This window comes from Podarcis cretensis (genome assembly GCF_951804945.1).
Source record: "Podarcis cretensis genome assembly, chromosome: 5".
NCBI classification, from domain to species: Eukaryota; Metazoa; Chordata; class Lepidosauria; order Squamata; family Lacertidae; genus Podarcis; species Podarcis cretensis.
In genome coordinates this window covers 64,811,333-64,831,425 of record NC_137174.1, presented here as the reverse complement: position 1 = coordinate 64,831,425, position 20,093 = coordinate 64,811,333, and the positions used below count along the sequence as shown (strand labels likewise).

At 42.3% G+C, this 20,093-nt stretch overlaps 1 protein-coding gene across 12 annotated transcripts in view; it reads left to right on the top strand.

Moving 5' to 3' along the window:
- The window catches only part of EPHB1 (EPH receptor B1), a 366,263-nt gene that overhangs the window by 332,294 nt on the left and 13,876 nt on the right, over window positions 1–20,093 (top strand). For 5 of the 12 annotated variants that reach the window (XM_079977255.1, XM_079977253.1, XM_079977254.1 and 2 more), the window contains 3 exons: window positions 1,761–1,910; window positions 7,245–7,438; window positions 9,024–9,179. In XM_079977255.1, coding sequence (XP_079833381.1) covers window positions 1,761–1,910; window positions 7,245–7,438; window positions 9,024–9,179 — 500 coding nt within the window. Of the gene's footprint in view, window positions 1–1,760; window positions 1,911–7,244; window positions 7,439–9,023; window positions 9,180–10,251; window positions 11,516–19,201; window positions 19,265–19,717; window positions 20,006–20,093 lie in introns of those variants that run through there. The other 7 variants (XR_013839287.1, XR_013839290.1, XR_013839293.1 and 4 more) reach the window with 6 other exon arrangements.

Sequence of the window (20,093 nt, the reverse complement as noted above, 5' to 3'; positions counted from 1 at the left end):
CATCACCCCTGTGAAAACAACCAATAGGCAGGGATGATGGGAGTTGTAGTCTAGCAACATCTGAAGGGCCACCGGTTTCCCATCCCTAAGCTAAAGCCACAAACCTAGACTTATTCTTGGACACACAGACCTAAACCAGTTTTGTTGCTGTTCATGGAATCATGGGAATTACGGTTCTGAGAATTGAAAAACTACAATTTCTAGGGTCCAAGGTCTAAAACATGGCAAGCTAGTTCAAAAGCCAACTGTAATCTAGTCATTGTCCGTCTAGCTAATCTTTGGCGTATTCCTTTTGCTCTCTGAACCTGTCACTTTACCAAGGAGAATAATAACAATGTCTTTTGTAAAATCTACTGAGACTTCCTAAGGAAACCTAAATCATTCTCCTCCTCCTCATACATCAGCACTTGAATAGCTGGTTTGTCTGAAATAGTGTTGCACTCTGAAATTTTGTATTTTGTGATTTTCCACTGATCTGTCAGGATTTGCAGTGAACCAAGGACATTGACATTCACACTGGGCTTTCTTTTTTAAGCTTTCAATTGCTCTGGGTTTGTTTTTAATGTGGACAATTAAGAGCAGGGGTAGCCAGCTTTATGTTATTGTCAAGCACCACTCTGTTCCCCAGATACTAGGAAGGTTGCATACATCTTGATGCTGGCTTGAGTTAGTGAAGGGAGTAGTGAACCACCAACCAGCTCAGATTGAACCCTAATGATGATTTATTGCCCCCTGCAATTGATTAAGAACCAGATCCAGGTGTTTCCTGAATTGACCCATGTTGAGCTAATCTGGTGCCCTGGGGCTGTACACCGTCATAGAAACTAACAAACTGCATTAGCCTTAAAAAATAAAATCAATTTACAAATCTTGGTGTTTTATTGTTTCTTAGAATTCCTGAGCAATGCCAGGTATATCCAGCTAGTCTACTATAAATTTTGGGAAGTTGTTTCTCTGTTTATTATATATTTGGACATATATGTTTGCTATATGTTTGGACACCTATATGTTTGTAACCAAATTTTGCTTAATGATTGGTGAGATCAAGGAGCAGGTTTTCATCTATGAATGGATAGAATTTGAAGCCATTTTAAATCAAGATGGTGGCACTTTTCAAAACAGCACTGACTTTAACCACTGATTCCAAAATAGCACTGTGGAGTTTTGTTGTTGCTGTTGTTTCTTAGAATTCCCAAGCAATGCCAAGTGCAAGGCTCCTAGGAAGTAAGCTATAATTTTATAGTTCTAGTTACTGGTAGGTAGCCGTGTTGGTCTGCCGTAGTCGAAACAAAATTTTAAAAAATTCCTTCCAGTAGCACCTTAGAGACCAACTAAGTTTGTTATTGGTATGAGCTTTCGTGTGCATGCACACTTCTTCAGATACCATGCACACGATAGCTCATACCAAGAACAAACTTAGTTGGTCTCTAAGGTGCTACTGGAAGGAATTTTTTAAATATACTTTTATAGTTATTGTTTGTTAATTTCATTGCTTTTAGGTTTAGGTTTCCCAAGGTGGCACAAAATATAAAATTCAAATAACAACTGTAACAACGGGGGGGGGGGGAATAGGGGAAGGGATCTGAAATACATCAATACATATTAAAGAATTATGTCTAAAAGAGTCATAGTAACAATATGTAAAACTGTCAGCAGCATAAAACCTGTCTAGTAGCCATCAGTACTCACGTCCTCCATGAATTTGTATAATGGCCTTTAAAGGCACCTATAGTTAACACTTGTCTTTTCTTCTCTTTCAGGGTGGGAAGATCCCAGTGAGGTGGACAGCCCCAGAAGCCATCGCCTACCGCAAATTTACCTCTGCCAGCGATGTGTGGAGTTATGGGATTCTCATGTGGGAAGTGATGTCATTTGGGGAAAGACCGTATTGGGACATGTCCAACCAAGATGTGAGTTTGGTGAATCCCTCCCTTAGACCACAGAAGCCATATTCTTTTGTTTTTCTCAAGGGTGGAAAGAATTTTTCACAACCACACTTCCAGCAAGAATTGCTCAAGGTTTTCCAGTGCTATGTCAACTGTCGTTCTTTCAGCAAAATCTTTTGTATGGAATATGTCTTAGTGTAGCTTTTCCTTTCTGGGGAGGTCTTTCTGCATAGGGAGTGGCTTGGTTGGGACAATGGAATATACTTGTACAATACTCTTTCTTTCCCATACACAGCAGCGTTATTTTTCTGCCTGATATCATTCCTATCTACCTGGGCTCCATCCCCCCCCCCCATGTAGGTTAGTGTAGCCCTCACGTAAATCAATATTGAAAGGAAGAAAGACATTTGAAGAGGGACATTGATAAACTTGAACATGCCCAGAGGAGAGCAGCCAGGATGAAGAGAGGTCTGGAGATTGTCCTATGATGCTGGTTTTAACCATTAAAGCCCTATATGGCCTAGGACCCTCGTACCTACAGGACCTCCTCTCCTGGTATGTCCCATGGAGGACCTTACGGTCTTCAAACAAAAACATATTGGAGGTCCCGGGCCACAGGGAGGTTAGGCTGGCCTCAACCAGAGCCAGGGCTTTTTCGGCTGTGGCCCCAATTTGGTGGAACGCTCTGTCACAAGAGACTAGGGCCCTGCGGGACTTGACATCTTTCCGCAGGGCCTGCAAGACAGAGCTGTTCCACCAGGCCTTTGGCCAAGGCACAGTCTGATTCCCTCCTTTGGTAATCCTCACAGAACTCTAGCCCAATGGTTGCCATTAATTTGTTTTTGAATTGATTTTAGAATACTGTGTTACTTTTATTGTTGTTAGCCGTTCTGAGCCCAGCTTCGGCTGGGGAGGGCAGGATATAAATAAAATTTTATTTACTATTATTATGAGAGACAGTTGAAAGAGCCAGGTATATTTAGTCTAGAGAAGATTAAGGGGAGGCATGATCATTGTCTTCAGATATCTGAAGCACATACATGCAGAACACAACATAGGTTTGTTTTCTGTTGCTCTAGAGCAGGAATGGGTGGAGATTTTGGGAAAACCAATTTGAGCTAAACATTAGGAAAAAGTTCCTGAAGGTAAGAAATGTACAGCAGTGCAGCAGACTGCCATGGAAGGTGGGGAGTTCTCCGCTGGAGGTATTCAAGCAGTTTGGTTGCTGTAGTTTTAGCAGAGGGATGCTGTAGTTGCATCCTGCATTGAGGAGGGGTTGGACTAGAGGAACTAGCCCTCCCTCATTTTATGCTTCCAGCAGCTGTTACTCAGTGACTTGTGGCTTCTGAACATTGAGGTTCCATTTAGCTGGTGTGGCTAATAGCTCTTGAGAGAACCATCTCCTACAGTTTCCTCTCTCACAAAGCCACTTAAGCAGTGGCAGCCGCCACATGTTGTGACAGTGAATTCTGGGTGTTAACTATGCTTGGGTAAGATAGTGCTTCCTTATATATATTCTGAATACCTTGTTCATTCTAAATCTCTTGTCAATCAGTATTAACCCCCTCCCTGGTTCTTATATTATGAGAAAAAGCAAGAAACCACATATTACTGCATTCTTATACTGTAAACCACCCTGTGATCTTTGGATAAAGAGTGGTATATAAATTTTAATAATAATAATAATAATAATAATAATAATAATAATAATAATAATAATTCTCTTCATACTATTCATGATAAATGTCTGTTGTGTTAATTGATCTTACCTCCCCAAAAGAGCATTTCCTAGCCCTAAGGCTGTTCAGCAAGCACTTTCTTTTTAAGATCGAACAATCTTGCCTCGCCTTGTTAGCTGTGCAGTGAACAACTGGCACATCCATTTCCCCTTCCACAGTGTGCTGTGTGCACAAAGAAGGATGTTTGTTAGCGGTGTCCACAACTATATATTACAACATTGTAGAAGTGCAGTATGGAAGACAAGTCTCTCCTTAATCACACAGCCACACTGAGCCATGCAGTGACACCTTTTGTATCTGAGCACTGGGGCTGCCTGTTTTATCTACTGGTGATTTTCAGGCGGAAATGTTGGGAGTCAGTTCCAGTGCTGATGCATGCTGGGCCCTTGAGAAAGGCTGGGAAATGCTAGCTGTGAGGTGCAAACTCCAGCTTGCCATTCCCTTCTTCTTATTTTCCCTTGAACCTGTGCTGCAAAGAAAGAGTTTCGGAGATGAAAGAAGCTGAGAAGGGGAGAGGAGCAGAGGAAGAGGAGCCAGTATGGTGGTAATTGGACACTAGGAACCTGGCAGGCCTTTGAAAATGTTCAGAGGGTTTATGAGCCAGGCACAGAGACTTGATGAAGTCCTGCACTCCAGCATGATAGGCAGAGATAATGAGAGTGGCGGCTGCTAACAGGGAAGGGACTACCTTTGTCTTGAAGCATCAGAACTCAAATTAACCTCTCAATGCCCTGCTTCCTTCGGAGAGAGGAATGTTTCCTTTGCTTCTTGTGCAGAGGGCACACACCTCTTCCTTTACTCCATATTAGTGTTCTGAACACTGGCTGGAAAAAAGAGCTCAATTTCTAAAGGAAAACGAGGGTGGGGAACATACCTTAGCCCAGGTGGGATAGAGCAGGGCGGCTCTGGAGGAGAGGCAACATTTTAGCTGGCTGAATCCAGTGCTAAATTTACCACATTCCAACCACCCAACTGTTGAATCCATATAACAAGAGAGATTCTTTTCTAATCCTTGTTGTCATTCCTGCTGTGGTTGAGCTTCACTAGTAGAGCACTATGGGAGGACCTGTAGAGAGTAAATTAGTAAGATGAGCCAAATGAGATTCTTCTAAGCAGCAAGGGCAGGTAAATTGCTCCTTCTGTTATATATTTGAGTTTTTAGTTCACTCTGCTGGTTAGTGGGTGGGAATATCTTTTTGTTTTATTGTTAGTGTGCTGTCAGAATTTTCTGTCACTGTTATGGGATGACTTGTTTTTTGTTCTTTGTACACCCCCCCCCCAATATATTGTATGGAATGTTATTGTTTCAAAATAATTTCATATCTATCTTTCTATCCATATCTATCATCTATCTATCTATCCATCTATCTATCAGTGTAAGTCTCTTGCCTACCGTTTAGGTAACAAGCAACATAAGTAGTAGTAGTAGTAGTAGTAGTAGTAGTAGTAATAATAATAATAATAATAATAATAATAATAATAATAATATTGCCACTGGCCGACCTGTGTGAAGTTAAACACTAACTTAGGACCAAGCTAGATAGGAATCACATGATGGGTCCTTGGGTGTTTGTTTTTTCTATGCTAAATAGCAGCCAACAAGGGATACCAATCCAGATAGGAATGCTGGGGCTTAAACTTTTTCCCTCTGACATGATCCCAGTCTGGACTATATGCCCCATGACTAGTATTTGCATTCATACACACACACACTTTTGACTAGCGGGCATCCTACCTTGCTTCCTTTTGCTGCACTTTTGGTTGCAGATAGAGCATTGGCATGCCTGGTGGGTGCAATGGGGACAGTTGCCCTTGACCTCATGTATGGAGGCAGGCCACATCCGCACTGATGAACAGTACACTCCACGTGGTAGGGGAAAGGGCTCAAGTGAATATTCAGCCTCTCAGCCTTGCAAAGGCCCTGACCATGACCAGTTGTAGAGGAAGAGGACTGCCAACTTGAATTGAATTTGCAGGCAAACAATACAGCAAGCAGACTTAACATGGACACTGGTACCAGAGTCAAAACAAAATAAAAAAATTCCTTCCAGTAGCACCTTAAAGACCAACTAAGTTAGTTCTTGGTATGAGCTTTTGTGTGCATGCACACTTCTTCAGATACACTGAAACAGAAGTCACCAGACCCTTCTATATAGTGAGAAGGTGGGGAGGGGTATTACTCAGAAGGGTGGTGGGATTGGGTGATTGGCAGATAGCTGTGATGAGCCTGTTGACGACTCTTAACGACTGCAATAGGTCTTACAGGAAAAAGCAAGGGGTGAGAAGGTGAAAAATGGCTTTGTCATGTATAATGAGATAAGAATCCAATGTCTTTGTTCAGACCAGGTCTGAATTGCTGCTGCTGAATTTCAACTTGAATTGCTGAATTGCAGCTGCTTGAATTGCAACTTATTACCAAACTTAAAACTTAAAACCATGGAGAGAATTGCAACTTGAATTGCTGAATTGCAGCTGCTGAATTGCAACTTATTACCAAACTTAAAACCATGGAGAGACCTGGTCTGAACAAAGACATTGGATTCTTATCTCATTATACATGACAAAGCCATTTTTCACCTTCTCACCCCTTGCTTTTTCCTGTAAGACCTATTGCAGTCGTTAAGAGTCGTCAACAGGCTCATCACAGCTATCTGCCAACCACCCAATCCCACCACCCTTCTGAGTAATACCCCTCCCCACCTTCTCACTATATAGAAGGGTCTGGTGACTTCTGTTTCAGTGTATCTGAAGAAGTGTGCATGCACACAAAAGCTCATACCAAGAACTAACTTAGTTGGTCTTTAAGGTGCTACTGGAAGGATTTTTTTTATTTTGTTTTGACTATGGCAGACCAACACGGCTACCTATCTGTAACTGGTACCAGAGCCTGCAATAAACCCAGATGCCAACTTTGCTGCCACATACACCCAGACAACACCATCACTGGACCCAACAACATCAAACACACCATCTCAGGCCTATTTAATTGTTCATCTTCTAGACCTGGTCTTAATAGAGATATTGGATTCCTGTCTCATTACATATGCTACTCATCTGCATACTATCCCTTGCTTTTTCCTGTAGGACTAATTGCAGTCGTTAACAGTTGTCAACAGGTTTACCATACCCATTGAGTCAATCTCCCATCTCCTACTACACTCCTGAGAAAAACTCCACCCTACCCTCCCATCATATATAAGAGTCTGGTGACTTCTGTTTCAGTGTTTCTGAAGAAGTGTGCATGCACACAAAGCTTATACCAAGAACAAACTTAGTTGATCTCTAAGGTGCTACTGGACAATGATAGATAGGTAGATAGATAGATAGATAGATAGATAGATAGATAGACTGCATCAGACCAACACGGCTACCTACCTGAATTTGCAGGCGCCGTCTAAAGTGAATATGAAACCTCTTTTTATTGGTCCTAATGAAAGGATTTGGGCACACCCAGCAAGGGTCTAGGAGGTTTTTCCTTCAAGTTAAAATGTTACCCCCCCCCCATCCTTTGTTGCTGTTTTTCTTTTTTTTAACAAAAAACACTGATGACCCTCCAGGTTGTTTTTCTTAACGTTTGTATTTATCTCTTTAACTTACCGATGCACTTTTATTTTTGTAGGTAATTAATGCAATTGAACAAGACTACCGGCTCCCTCCTCCCATGGACTGCCCAGCTGCCCTCCACCAGCTTATGTTAGATTGCTGGCAGAAAGACCGCAACACCCGGCCACGCTTTGCTGAAATAGTTAACACCCTAGACAAAATGATCCGTAATCCAGCAAGCCTCAAAACTGTGGCTACCATCACCGCTGTGTAAGTTTCCAGCTGCCTTGCTGCGTAGAGGCTGAGGCCCTGAAAGCCATATTTGGCATTGCAAGTAGAACTGCCAAGCAGCTTTTTTAAAAAACAAGCAAACAAAAAAAACTTAGTTGATTAATAATCTCTCTTAAATTTTAAAATGATTAATTAATCAGTTTTATTTAAATACATTTGCATATTACCAAACACTTAAAATATGGCTCTTTTAAAGGAGAGTGAGACAATTTACCATTTTAATTAACAGAAACTACTACTTGTTGTTCTTGTTCATTCTATAGTACAGTTACATAACAAAACAGTAAATCGTCAAAACAGAATCAAGTTGCTCTTAAGTGAGTCCTGCCAATAAAAGTTCCTGTCAATTAAAGCATTGAATCAGCTCAAGCTTCAGAATATAACCTATTGGTTAAAGGTTGTGATTCAAAGCCAAAGAGAAGCAGAGAGGCCTGCATTGTGTTTACTGACTCCTAAAGTACTATTTCTGATCCCCCTGCTCCAAACTTCCCAGAAGAAAAGAAGGTGGCAGGAATGGCTCAAGCCATGTGAATGTGCAGGCTGTGGAAGAGGAAACTATAGCCACTTCATTCCTCCCTAGTTCTTTTGCTGCATCGAGCTAAGCCTGGACAAACCATGAGCTGTAAACCATGGGACCATCCTTGGTGACAGCTCATAGTTAGTCTGGGGAGAGCTAAACTATGAACCCAGGTTTGGGTGACATGCTCAGCCAAGTCATGGCAACGCAACAAAATGACCAGAGAGGGGCAAAGTGGGTGATACCTCTTCTCCATGAACCTGTATGCTTCCATGGTCATGCTAAGCCATGGTTGGCTCAGTGTGGTGTGCAAAGCAGACTACCATGTAGGAGCATCCAAGGACTCCATACCAAATACGTTCCTCCTTGTCATCCCCACTCCCTCCAGATGAATCCTCAGTGGGGCAGGGAATGGCACTCTGGCTGAAGCCAATGCAGATGCCACAGATTCTCCAAGCCCAGGAAGTACAGCTACCAAATTAACTGTCCAGAGCATCTAGAAACTCTGTGTGGCCAATGGGACTGCCACCTTTCCATTGGAAAGTTATGGGTGGAGAAGCAGAGGTGTCCTCATTTGCATCAAACAGGCCATAGCCAGCACTAAAACACTTTTTGCACATCCAAAACTGGCCTATTGAGGATGCAGTTCTGACATAAGCTCCCTGGCATGCTAGTTTTGAATTTGCATGAAGAGGGCTTTGTTTTTAAAAAAGAAAAAGTACAAGAGGGAACATTCAGACATTTGATCCTCATCCTTCAGCCTGAAGTGGTGTCATCTGGTAGCAGCATCAGGTGAGCCTGGTGTTCCTGTGTTTTGCCTCATGGAAATGTGGGAAGGTGTATCTGGCACCACTGAGTGAATGGGATGGAAGAGAAGGTTGAATGAAGGTTGGAATTTGTCCAGTCACAGGACCAGGTAGGTTAGTGAGAGGAGAATAAGCGGAACCTCAATTACCCAATTTTTGCTCATACTGCCTTTGTTTTTCTTATCATAGTTCATAGTTAATGATTATTCCGCCCTGACCTATTGTTTGTCTCATGATCTAGGCCTTCTCAGCCACTGTTGGACCGCTCCATCCCTGATTTCACTGCCTTTACCTCAGTAGAAGATTGGCTCAGCGCCATCAAAATGAACCAGTACAGAGACAGTTTTCTGACTGCTGGATTCACGTCCCTTCAATTAGTTGCCCAAATGACATCAGAGTAAGTGGTGCCTTCTCATTCTCACTTCAGTTTTTAGCACACAGATTGAATGAGTGTTCTTACCTCAGTGATGAGAGAAGATGGAACCAGGGTTCAAGAATTCACTGGGCAGATTCTGGATCAGAGTAGAACTTCAGCACTGGGAATGTGCTGACTTCCTGAAAACAGGGATTTATTTTTTCCCATTTTTTGTTTGGCCTTTGAAAATGAACCACTTCCTTTCTGACTTCATATGGAGTCTATTGCTGTGCTGTTTTTTCCCCTGTTGTTGTTTGGCATATTTAAATTCTGTTATTTCATGGATATTTTATTGTCGTTGGGTATTATTTTAGTTTCTGAACTGCTTTTGGAATGAATGTGTGTGTGTGTACACACACACACATTTTAAGTAGGTAAATATATAAGGAAGGGAAGCAGGTCATAACTTGTAAGGCAAAATGTCTCCTCCCACAAGCTCTTTACCACTTTGCCTCCATTTCTCTTGGCCAGATTAATTTGCTCCCAGAATTCATTTGCGCTCCAAAACTTCCACATGTTCCTTGCTCCCACGCTAACCATTAGCTTCATTCATCATCAAAGGCTTTTCAACCAGTAAGCTATACTCTCAGGTATTCACCCACTCGCTGCCATCTTCCCAGTAGCCCTCCACCTAGAGGTCAAGACACAATGAATCCATAGTGTTGGGTGTCTCTGATGCGGTGTCCTGTCCCCCCATTCAGGGATTGCAGTAGCTCCATAATCTTGAATGCAGAAGCCTAGAAAAGAGCATGTGGTTATGTGGTTAGGCAGTTAGCATCTTTGCAGAAAAGGAAAATAGACTCCCTAATCCTTTTGTGCTCAAGTGTCCGTTTGTTGTTGCTTTGAGAAAAGTAATACTTTTGGCTCATACACATATGCACATTCATCCCATGTCTTTCATCAGCACGGATTGCTGATCTTTGGTTACCAGCCTAGTTTCCTGTACTGCAGTTTGAATTTGCCAGGCCATGTATCATGTCCACATAGCCAAAGGAGAGACTTGGAACAAAGGTCTCTACTACACGAGTATGATCCTGTCTCTTGTCTTTTGCAGAGATCTTCTAAGAATAGGGGTGACCTTAGCTGGACACCAGAAGAAGATCCTGAACAGTGTCCAGTCTATGAGAGTACAGATGAGCCAGTCGCCAACTTCGATGGCATGATGCTTCGTGTCTTCTTACAACAATGGGGGAAAAGAGGGGAGGACAGAGGAGGGTTGGATGTGGGAGGGGAGGGTAAGCCGACAAGACAGTGAGATGTTTGCAGAGGTTGGATTATCGTCTGAGAACTTTTAGGAGCTGCAGGCGAAGAGGACACAGGACTTGTTTCAACATGGCAACTTCCGTTTCTCTCCAACAGAAGCACACTTACTGATGCCATGGGAAGCAGCATATAAATAAGTATAAATATGTACAAACCATATATTTTAAAAAAAGCAGTGAAGACAAACCAATGTGTGTTGGGAGGAAAAGAGACTCTAATCCCACCACCAGTGAGCAGTAGTCAAGGGGCCGGTGGGAAGGAGAAAGATGCAACCCAGAGCAACCATCTTCAGCAATCATGTTCCTTTTCTTCTCTTCTTACGTTCTCCTGATGGAGTCCTTCTCACCCACCCATTTCCCTGTTTTGCTCATAAACCCTGGGGAATTTTCTTCAACAGTCTCTACAGCTACCTACTAGAATATCAAGGCATTGTTCCACCAGTTACCAAAGGACTTCACTGACCACTGCATGGGGGATCCAGAACAATCCAGTTAATGTCTTCATATTGAAGAAGAGATGTACCTTCAATAGAAAACCTTGTTTTTTTCTTTTGCTTGCATTTTTTTGCAAAAAGGGAAAAAAATCCTCATGGAAAAGAAGAAAGAGAGAAGGTGTTCCCGCGAGTGTGCGTGTGTGCGTCTGTATGTTGTCAACTTAACTGAGGAGTCACTCACTGCTTGTCCATAGCAGGAAAAAAACCAAGTGGGACTGACGGAAGATAAATTCACCACCTCCGGGGAAACTGGAGATTCAGTGGGGGAACAGAAGTGGTACGTTTTGCTTTCTGTCTAGATCAACTGCGCATGGAACGTGTAATAGGAAATGGGGGGAGAAAAGGGAAAGCAAAGGATTTCATAGGAGGAAGAAAGCAGAAGAGTGGACTATGCAACAAGGGTTTCGTGTAAAACTGTTACAGGATGCACAACTGTAGAGGCAACTGAACAGTAGAATCTAGCATCCCAGGGACCAACAGAGGAAGACTCGGGGATATTTAGTTTCCTTGTGTGGACCTAAGAATTTTGATATATATTCACTTTGGTTTCATGCCATCAGAGGTAGGTTCATGTGCTGCATCCATCTGTCTGTCCATCCCTTTCCTTTACTGCTTGTCTCTTATGTTTCTTTAACATTCTTTCATTTGGCCCTTTGCCCTCTCTATATTATCATTCTGGTAACTTAGCTCATTTAAAGTAGACAACAAATTAGCTATACCTCACAGTATATAGAAGGAACAGTAGCCCTTCTTTAATCAGAAGAGTTTATGCAAATGACCCTGAGATTAAGAGTCCCATGCTCTACCGACTGAGCTAGCCGGGCACTACAAGAGTTTATGCAAATGAATTGTCCCTTAACGAGGCTTTTAACTAGACTGTTATAATTGTACACTGTCACTTTTTAAGGGATGCAGCCAACTGTCAGCTTGCTCTTCATTAAAAAAAAAAAGGGTGCAATCAGCAATTTTTTTCTAAAGCAAACCTGGAAATGCAGCTGGCTTTCAGAATTGGAAGAGACCTAATGGATTATCTAGGCCAACCCCTGCCCTAAACAACATCTTATAAATATAAGCATCTTCCATTGATGTCTGTCTGGGGGAGGGGGAATGTTTTAAGTTCAAAGGAAAATAATTCCACTACTTCACTAGACAACTGGCAGGTGGGTACATTATCTACATCGCCAGTGCATTGAGTCATACATATGTATGGTGCCCCAGTGTTATGAATTGTGATCCCATAGTATAATAAGGCTTCCTTCAGACAACACTTGTTTTATGTGATCTTTCACATAATATAAAGGCCACTTCTGAAAATATAGTGAAAAATTAGTGTTCATTTCCATGTTAATTACTTCTAGGGGGGGAAAGTGCTGTAATTTCCCTGCAGTTTTTATGGATCATGCCAACACAGCTCACATGATGAAATTTGGGGTGGTATTCTGGCATACAGTTCTTTCTCACCATTTTCATGGGTGAATCATGGGGGAACAGAAGCCCTCATGTGCATAAAGGGTGGCAACATATCTGATGCCACCCGCTGGTGTGAATAAAAATTAGCACAATATGGTGGTATGTTCCATTATGTATATTCCATAGTGAAACAGGTGATCCAGTTTAAAAAGAAGCACTAGCATTATAACCAGCTAAACTAATGCAATAAACCACATCTGAATGTACCCTAAGATGCACATACACCATTGGTAGTAGTATCCATACCTGTTTTCTCTTAAAGGAGCTTTGCAGCTCTTCTACCAAATTTTCTTGCCATTACCCTATTTCTAGTTAGTTCTGTGAGTGTGTGTACATGCATGTGCCTATTTCTGTATATTAATCACCAATGCATACAGGAGAAATGTGTGTAAAAAGCGCCACCTATTTAAGTGGGAAGTATTTTTGTGCAGGTAGGCAATGTTATTTTTAAAAGTGTTTTGATAGTCCAGAATGTCTGAAAAGAGCTTCTCACCATCGCAGAATTAAAGCTGAAAGGATATATTGATTTTCCTGGGCCAAATGTGGAAGCATGTCATTTGCACCCATGCTCATTACACCTCTGTCATAATCCCATCTGTAGATTTGGAAGGGAGGGCAAGTGCATATGCAGCAAATGTAGGTGTAGTAGAATTATCCGTCATCATCACCTCCAGGCTAATCTTTCCGTATAATATCTTGCATCTCTTCTTATATCACGGCATTCCACAGCTTCTTTTGCAGCATCACAGACGTCACATAAATCAGCCACTGTGTTTACAGCTACTCTGGCCTCACCGTGGGAGCTATAAAACTTATTTATTCTAAAGCAGAGTTGAGTAATATTATGAAGGTTACCCTAATTCCCCCCTCCTCAAGCTCATGTTTCAGCAGCAGTCCACTTGGCAGCCCCAACTCACGCCCAGTGGGTTTGTGCTCCCTTCCCCTAGTTTGTCAGGATCTGCCACAAATCAAAGCAAGATGTTGAGTGGAATAGATCTTTTGTTCAGTAAATGTTGGCTTTAGGGATATTCTGGAGTTGATGGAGCTCGATATTTGGGGTTGGGAAGGATTTCCCTCCACTTGCTTTGATTTGCTAATTTGAACATACTCAAATGTCTTGCAATGAGTGTGACCATTTGGTCCATCTCACTCCTTACCTTCTAGTCAGGGCCAGTGTGAGTTAAGTGAGCGGATGGCTTTAACATTTGAAAGAGAGATGGGTTAGGTGGCCTTTCTGACACTTTTCAGTGTTGTGACACTCTGAAAATGTGTAGCAAAGAGTGAAGGAAGGGTGATGGAGCACCAGCCAGTCTCTGGCAAATTACCACAAAAAAGAGAGACCTGAAGGCTTCTTTATATCACTGCCATCTGATTATTAGGAAAGTTCCCTGCAGCCCGGGTTAGAAAGAGATGCTAACAAGATGCAAAAGAATGATGTTTTATCTTGCAGGGCCTCCCCAGACAGGCAGCGGAAAAAAGCCCCTTGTTTAACAACACAAGGGAGTGTTCTTAGCCCTGTCTGATAGCCAGTCATGAATCCCTTCTGGAGTATTCAGCGCAAAAATCTGTATTCAAGTATGTTGTCAAACCAAATACAACATGCATAGAAAAGGTGTATTCTGAATATTAATCCTCTAAACCAGTCCATTGATATTCATGCAAGGTGGGTTGAAGGAGCTTTTGTGCTCATTTCTTATGACTTTTGCTTTTATTAGGATAAATCCAAAGGTGTGAAAAGCACGACAATGATGACTCAAGCTATAAATACGCCGTTCTACCTATCTGGCAATATTGCTCCTAATTTAATGCAAGTTTGTCATATTCTTCCATGCCTCTGAAAGCTTGCTTGGCATCACTTATGAAGTTTGTTAGCCTTGCGCAGACAGAACTGAACAGCTAGTTACCTGAGTGGTTATTTTTAGTACCACCTGGTGGCCACAGGAAAATGCCTGTCCGTTTGGCTCTCAGCTCATGGTGAGCTGGTTGTGTACACTCTTGTCTATGCCATGGGCACTCTGTGGAATACAGAGATGACCGGGAGGCTGACAAAGTGGGTGTGAATGCTCCATCAGTGCAAGGATTTCTGCTTCTGCAATGAAGGTTATCTCCATCTCTTGCCCCTGTGCACCCCTAAATGGGTTCTAGGGATTCCCTTGACCCTCTGGAGAAGATTTCCAAAGGGTGCATGGTGTGGGGAAGGCGGGTGGGTTGGAGAATCCCATTCTGCAAGTGGAAACTCTTGAACTTAGTTGACTGCTTAGTTGAATACTGTCCAAAATGCCCCATTCCAACAGTATTCTGCAGAGCTGAGGGCTAGGAAGCAAGTAGAGAAATGGCAAGAGAGCAACTAGCAGAAGGTTTGCAGACGATTTCTTTGAACACTACTCACAGCTCATTATTGAGCCTATTCAGTGACTGTGATGTCAGCAAAGAAAGTTCTTTTCTATTCCTATTGCTTTCTCATAGTACCATCCAGTGAAGCTTTTCCAGGTGGTTCAGGGACGTCTTCCACTTGGCTTATATGGCACTGTTCAGAATTTGGAGGCCAGCTGTGACATGTTTGCAAAGCACTTTAAGGATCAAATTATTCATATCCATGGTGACATGGATGTGACAATGGAATCAGGTCTGTCTATGGAAGTGTCCATTTTTGAGGATGGAGACAGTTAAAGTGCATTTGTATTTTACCCAGAAAAAGTGCATTGAAAAGTATGTATTGGGGAAACACAAAGAAAAATGTCTTCAATAATGCATATACTGTACTCTATAATAAGGCATACAATTTGAATGTGCACTTTTCATTCAATCTTTTGAAAGATCCATATACAAAATGGTATAGAATAGATGTATGATTGAGTGTCAGTGAAAATGAAATGGGATGGACTTAGGCTGATCTGTCCATCCTTAGTCATAGCATCCTGCATTTGTTTGCTGCTCTGTGTGTCTTCTGGAGAAAGACTATTGGAATTGATTTCTGAGTGCTCCCTTCCTGCACTGTAAAAACAGGGGTATCAGGACTGTTGTTCTCCAGATGTTGTTGAACAACTCCCATCATCCTAGGCTAACATGGCCAAAGGTTAGGGAAGATGGAATTTCTAGTATAACAGCAACAAATGAAGTACACCACATTGACTTCCCCTGTCTTCAAATAAGCCATTAGTCTAATTTGCAGATACAGTACTTTTTTTCTCTAGTATTATTTATATTTGTCACTTACCTATGGTCACCTCACCCACCACCCAGGTCATATTTTTGTATACCACCCTTTGATCATCTTCTGAGGTAACACCTAATTATTAATCATTGCCATCTACATTTCTGAAAACTATGGAAATTTGCTCTCCATTTCAGGTCCTTGGACTTAGGAAGATATGGTCACATTCCCTAGCTTCCTATTCTTCTTTCTTCTTTCTTGTTTGGGGAACCCTAGCATTACTTTCCACTCCCTGGTTTCCACACCCAAAGCTGTTCTTTTCTCGGTCTGCAGCTTTCTCCACTCTCTGTTTATCAATTTATCTATTTGTCGATCTCACCTTTCTCTTTATTTCCTGTGATTGAGTGTGTCTTGTTCTCCCTTGTTCTCAGCCATGTCTTTAAATCTATGAAATGGTTTTCAATTGTCAGTTTCATCCCTACATTTCTATGGCAACGGCAAATTCCCGTCCTACTCCTCTCTCCCCACCCACCCCAGCCCGGCCCGGCCCTCCTCCCATGTAGTGGATAAGCTGTGAGAATGCTGACAAGCTGTTGAGCACCAGGTAATTTATCTCCTAAAGCAGACAGCTGTGGCAAAAGAAAGAAGGGAGAGCATGGCAGAGAGGTTGGGAGGGAGGCAGCCAGGAGGGGGTTGCCCCGCCAAGATGGGGGCGGAAGGGAGGTCATGGAACAAAGGTTTGCAAGGGCTGGTGTTTGCAAACAAGGGAGAATGAGCAGGGAAAGGTGCTAAAATGCCCCTTACAGATATGGGCAGATGGTGCAATGTTTGCTAAATGGCTGTTTGCAATTCCACTGAGTGCTGCAGAGCCATAACCATAGCTCTGGGGTAGGGGCAACAGACCTGGCAGAGCTGTGGCACACTGGGGCACTGACCTGGGATGCATTAAGTGGTACTTGAGGCTGGAGCACCTGGTACCTTTGCCATTTAGCCACAAGCATGCATCTGAGTTGCAGGGTTTCTCCCTTATCCTGAGTGCCCACCCTCCCTCCCGGCAAATGCCTGGGCTGCTCCAGTGCGTTTTCTGCTTCCCTGTATTCCCCCCCCCCCTTTGTGTTCTATGATCCAGAGAAGGCCAAGTGATGGGAGGGTTACAAAGGAGGGGGGGAGGCTGCTTTGTGATAACAGTAATTCAAATGGGGATGACAGAGTGCATAGCTGGTAGCCAAGGGAAGTCAATCGCTTTCATATCGGAGATAATAAATACTGCAGGAAGGGAGAGAGGAGTCCATATGCATAGCATTATTATGCGCCTCTTTATAAATAAAGGAAATATATTTTATGCTCTTTAATGACCTTCAAATTAACAGCTCTTTGAAAGCACTTATGTATATTTAATTTGAAATGGTGCTGAAAGCCTGAGTGGGGATCGCAGCGAAAGCAGCAGGCAGCCAGTTTTTAAATAAGAGTAAACTCGGGCCATTATTTCTCAGCCTGTCAGCTTTCCCTGGATTTAATGTACCAATTTTTAAAAGAGAAAACCTTTTCTTTCCTCCTTTGTGCTTTAAAGCTCTCCAGGATCCTTCTTTGCAGGCTACAGCAGCAGCTTAGGACTGTATTTAATTGTTCCCCCCTTTCTTTTTCTGCTTTGTATCGCATCTCTTGAGTAACAGTTTTCACTGATGGGTCATTCTTAGGTATACAAAGGATTAGGCTCCCCAGTGACCTGGATAGTGTGTGCTAGTTTATGATTACCGATGTGTCATCGTGGGATTATTTCCTGCAGCATGTTGTGCAACTAGCCTGGTGCACGACATCCATGACCTACAAGTCATCAGGTACTTTGTGCTGTGGAGACTTGTGTTATTTATGCCCTTGTTGTAGACAGAAGGGAGGGATCCAATGCCTGATGCATACAGAAGCTTTCACTTCTTGCCTTTGAACAGAAACACTCTGAATATGTATAGGCATTTCTTACCGTACTCATCGAGCTGGGGTAGCCAAAGTGGTGGTCCAGATATTGTGGACTACAGTTCCCATTATCCTGAACCACTGGCCATGTTGTGTTGGCTGGAGCTGATGGGAATTGTTGTAGAGGGAACACATTGGCTGTCCCTGTCATAGAACATTTCTTCTTGCAAGTACAATCAGGGAGCGCCAGAGTTTTGATCAGGGGTTGGGAACCTCTAGCCCATGGTCCTAATTCAGTCCACTAACCTCTCCAATTGGCCTGGGAGATCATTTTGGCCAAGCTCACCTGCCTGACATCTGATGACATCAGGTGTGGGGCATATAAAGACCTGGATTAGCCTTAAGGGGTTTCCAGGTACTGCTGATCAGTTCTACATTCCAAAACTCTCCACAGTTGGTCTTGTGGCATGCTTTCAAACCATGCAAGCTAAAAAAAAAGGTCACCTGATGTCATTGTGATGTCAGGTGATTATCAGGTGAGTTGGCCTCCTCAGCTATCAGTTTGACCCATGGGGATGGGAGATAAAACGATCTCACCCATTGGGTAGAGTAACCCATGAATGTAATTGTGGAGAGTGTTGATTTCTATATTATGCACACCTTCCCCCTCCCCCCCCCCTTATGAAAGGACAATTTTCATTCACGGGTAGAGAATGAATGGGGTGAGAAATGGCTATTTATTTTTGTGTGTGGAATTTCTCTCCTAGTACAGATATTTTCATAATCTGTAAATTATCCAAAAAAAAAAAAATCTTCATACCATTGTTTCCATCAAACATCTGGGCTGAAATAAAGTAGTGGGATTTGAGGAAGGCTGGCATGAAAAGTTTTCTATTTATGTTGAAATATAAACCAGAAGCCAAAGGTTGGTTTTTAATCAATGTGATCTTCAGATCTTACTTTACCAGCTCCCATCAACCTTTGCCCTCTGTGTGGACTGTCTCTTGAATTTTATTCCTTTCACAGATTTGCCCTTCTGGTCATATCCTCATTTCCTGCCTTTTTTTAGACTCTTATATTTCTGTGTGTTTCTCCCAGTCCACTGTATCTCTCCCACTCCTTTTTTTAAAAAAAACAACCCTCACCACCCTTGACCTTTTGCCTTCCTAGTTCCTGTTTCTTCTTTTCCTACTTCACTAGACCATCAAGTGAAACGAGAGCAGCCTAACTATACTTACTAAGGGTTCAGCAGAGCAGAAGGCCTCACGGGAGGCAATTTGACTACAATGTTATCACTAAGTAAGTTCTACCAGGAACAGTTCGAGGGAAATAGCCTTCTCTTAGGGCTCCAAGAGCTGCAGGTGTAGATCTATATAGGCATATATATCTGAGATCCAGCACTCTTAGAGCTAGTTGCAGATCAAAGACAAGGACATGCAGAATGATTGCTGTTTCCTATTCATTCCTTTGCATCCATTAAATATGTCTCAAGAATCTGTACAATGATGTCTTAAGTACCATATCCTCCTTCCCCTTTTAAACTTGCTAGCCTTGGTAGTGTTGCACCTATTTTCTCACTATGTGTGAACAATGCATTGGTTCTATATTTCAGTAGTTCCTTTCTGAGCAGAGTTGGGCAAACAGAGAATTAGTTTTTAAAAATCCTATCAGAAGTATTGCTTTTATTTTTTATAATTGCAAATCTTCTTCCAGGATCATGAGAACTTGGTCTGCAACAGACAGATGCACAACCCGACTGTTTCCTGTCGTCACAAGGTATAATCGGGCAGACTTCCCACTATTTGGAGGAATAATGTTTGCAATACAATGTGTTGGCAGAGAAACTGGAGGGTGTAGCTGATTCTGATGCTGTAGGAGTTTTCCAGCTGGCAGGGACAAGGAACACAGAGCATCATTTATGCATTATGGTTTTGGGTGAATTACTATGATTACTGCTGCTGATTTGCAACTGCAAGCTACACATTTGCAATTTGAGAAAGCAAGGTAGATTCTCCCTTTGATCTGTAAATGCTCCTAATAAGTTTTAACTACAATGTGTTCACTTGGAAAGCTGTCAAATGTTAGGGCTTCCTTTTAAAAATTCATCTTTCTAACTGTAGCGAATGAATCTTAATGTGAACCAGCTCCCTGCTCTGGGCCTATTTTTGTGTTTCGGTAGCAGGCAAATCAATTTGTAAAATGTAAAAGGCTTTACTTTTCTGATCATAGGTTAAATCACAACTCGTGCTGTGCAACTAGGCATTTTGCATCTGGTTCCCCTCTAAAGCTCTGAGTGAGCAAAAGAAGACGATCTACATAGATGTTCTTCATTTGCATGTCATAATCTGATTTGGGGGCTCTCTTTCACAAGAACTTGCCAAGATGGAAACTTTCCAGTAACAGCCTGGCAGCCCTCCAAATTATTTTGAACAGTGGATGAAAATTTACAGAAGACTCCCTAGACCTTGAAGCAGAAAATTTGTTGTCAAAAAAGTCATAAAAATAGTAAGAAAACTAGTCCCTGTACTCCTCTACTCCATATTTAATTGCTTGTAAACAACAAGACTCTTTGCAGGGAGGTGGGGAATCAAAAGAAAGAGGTGGA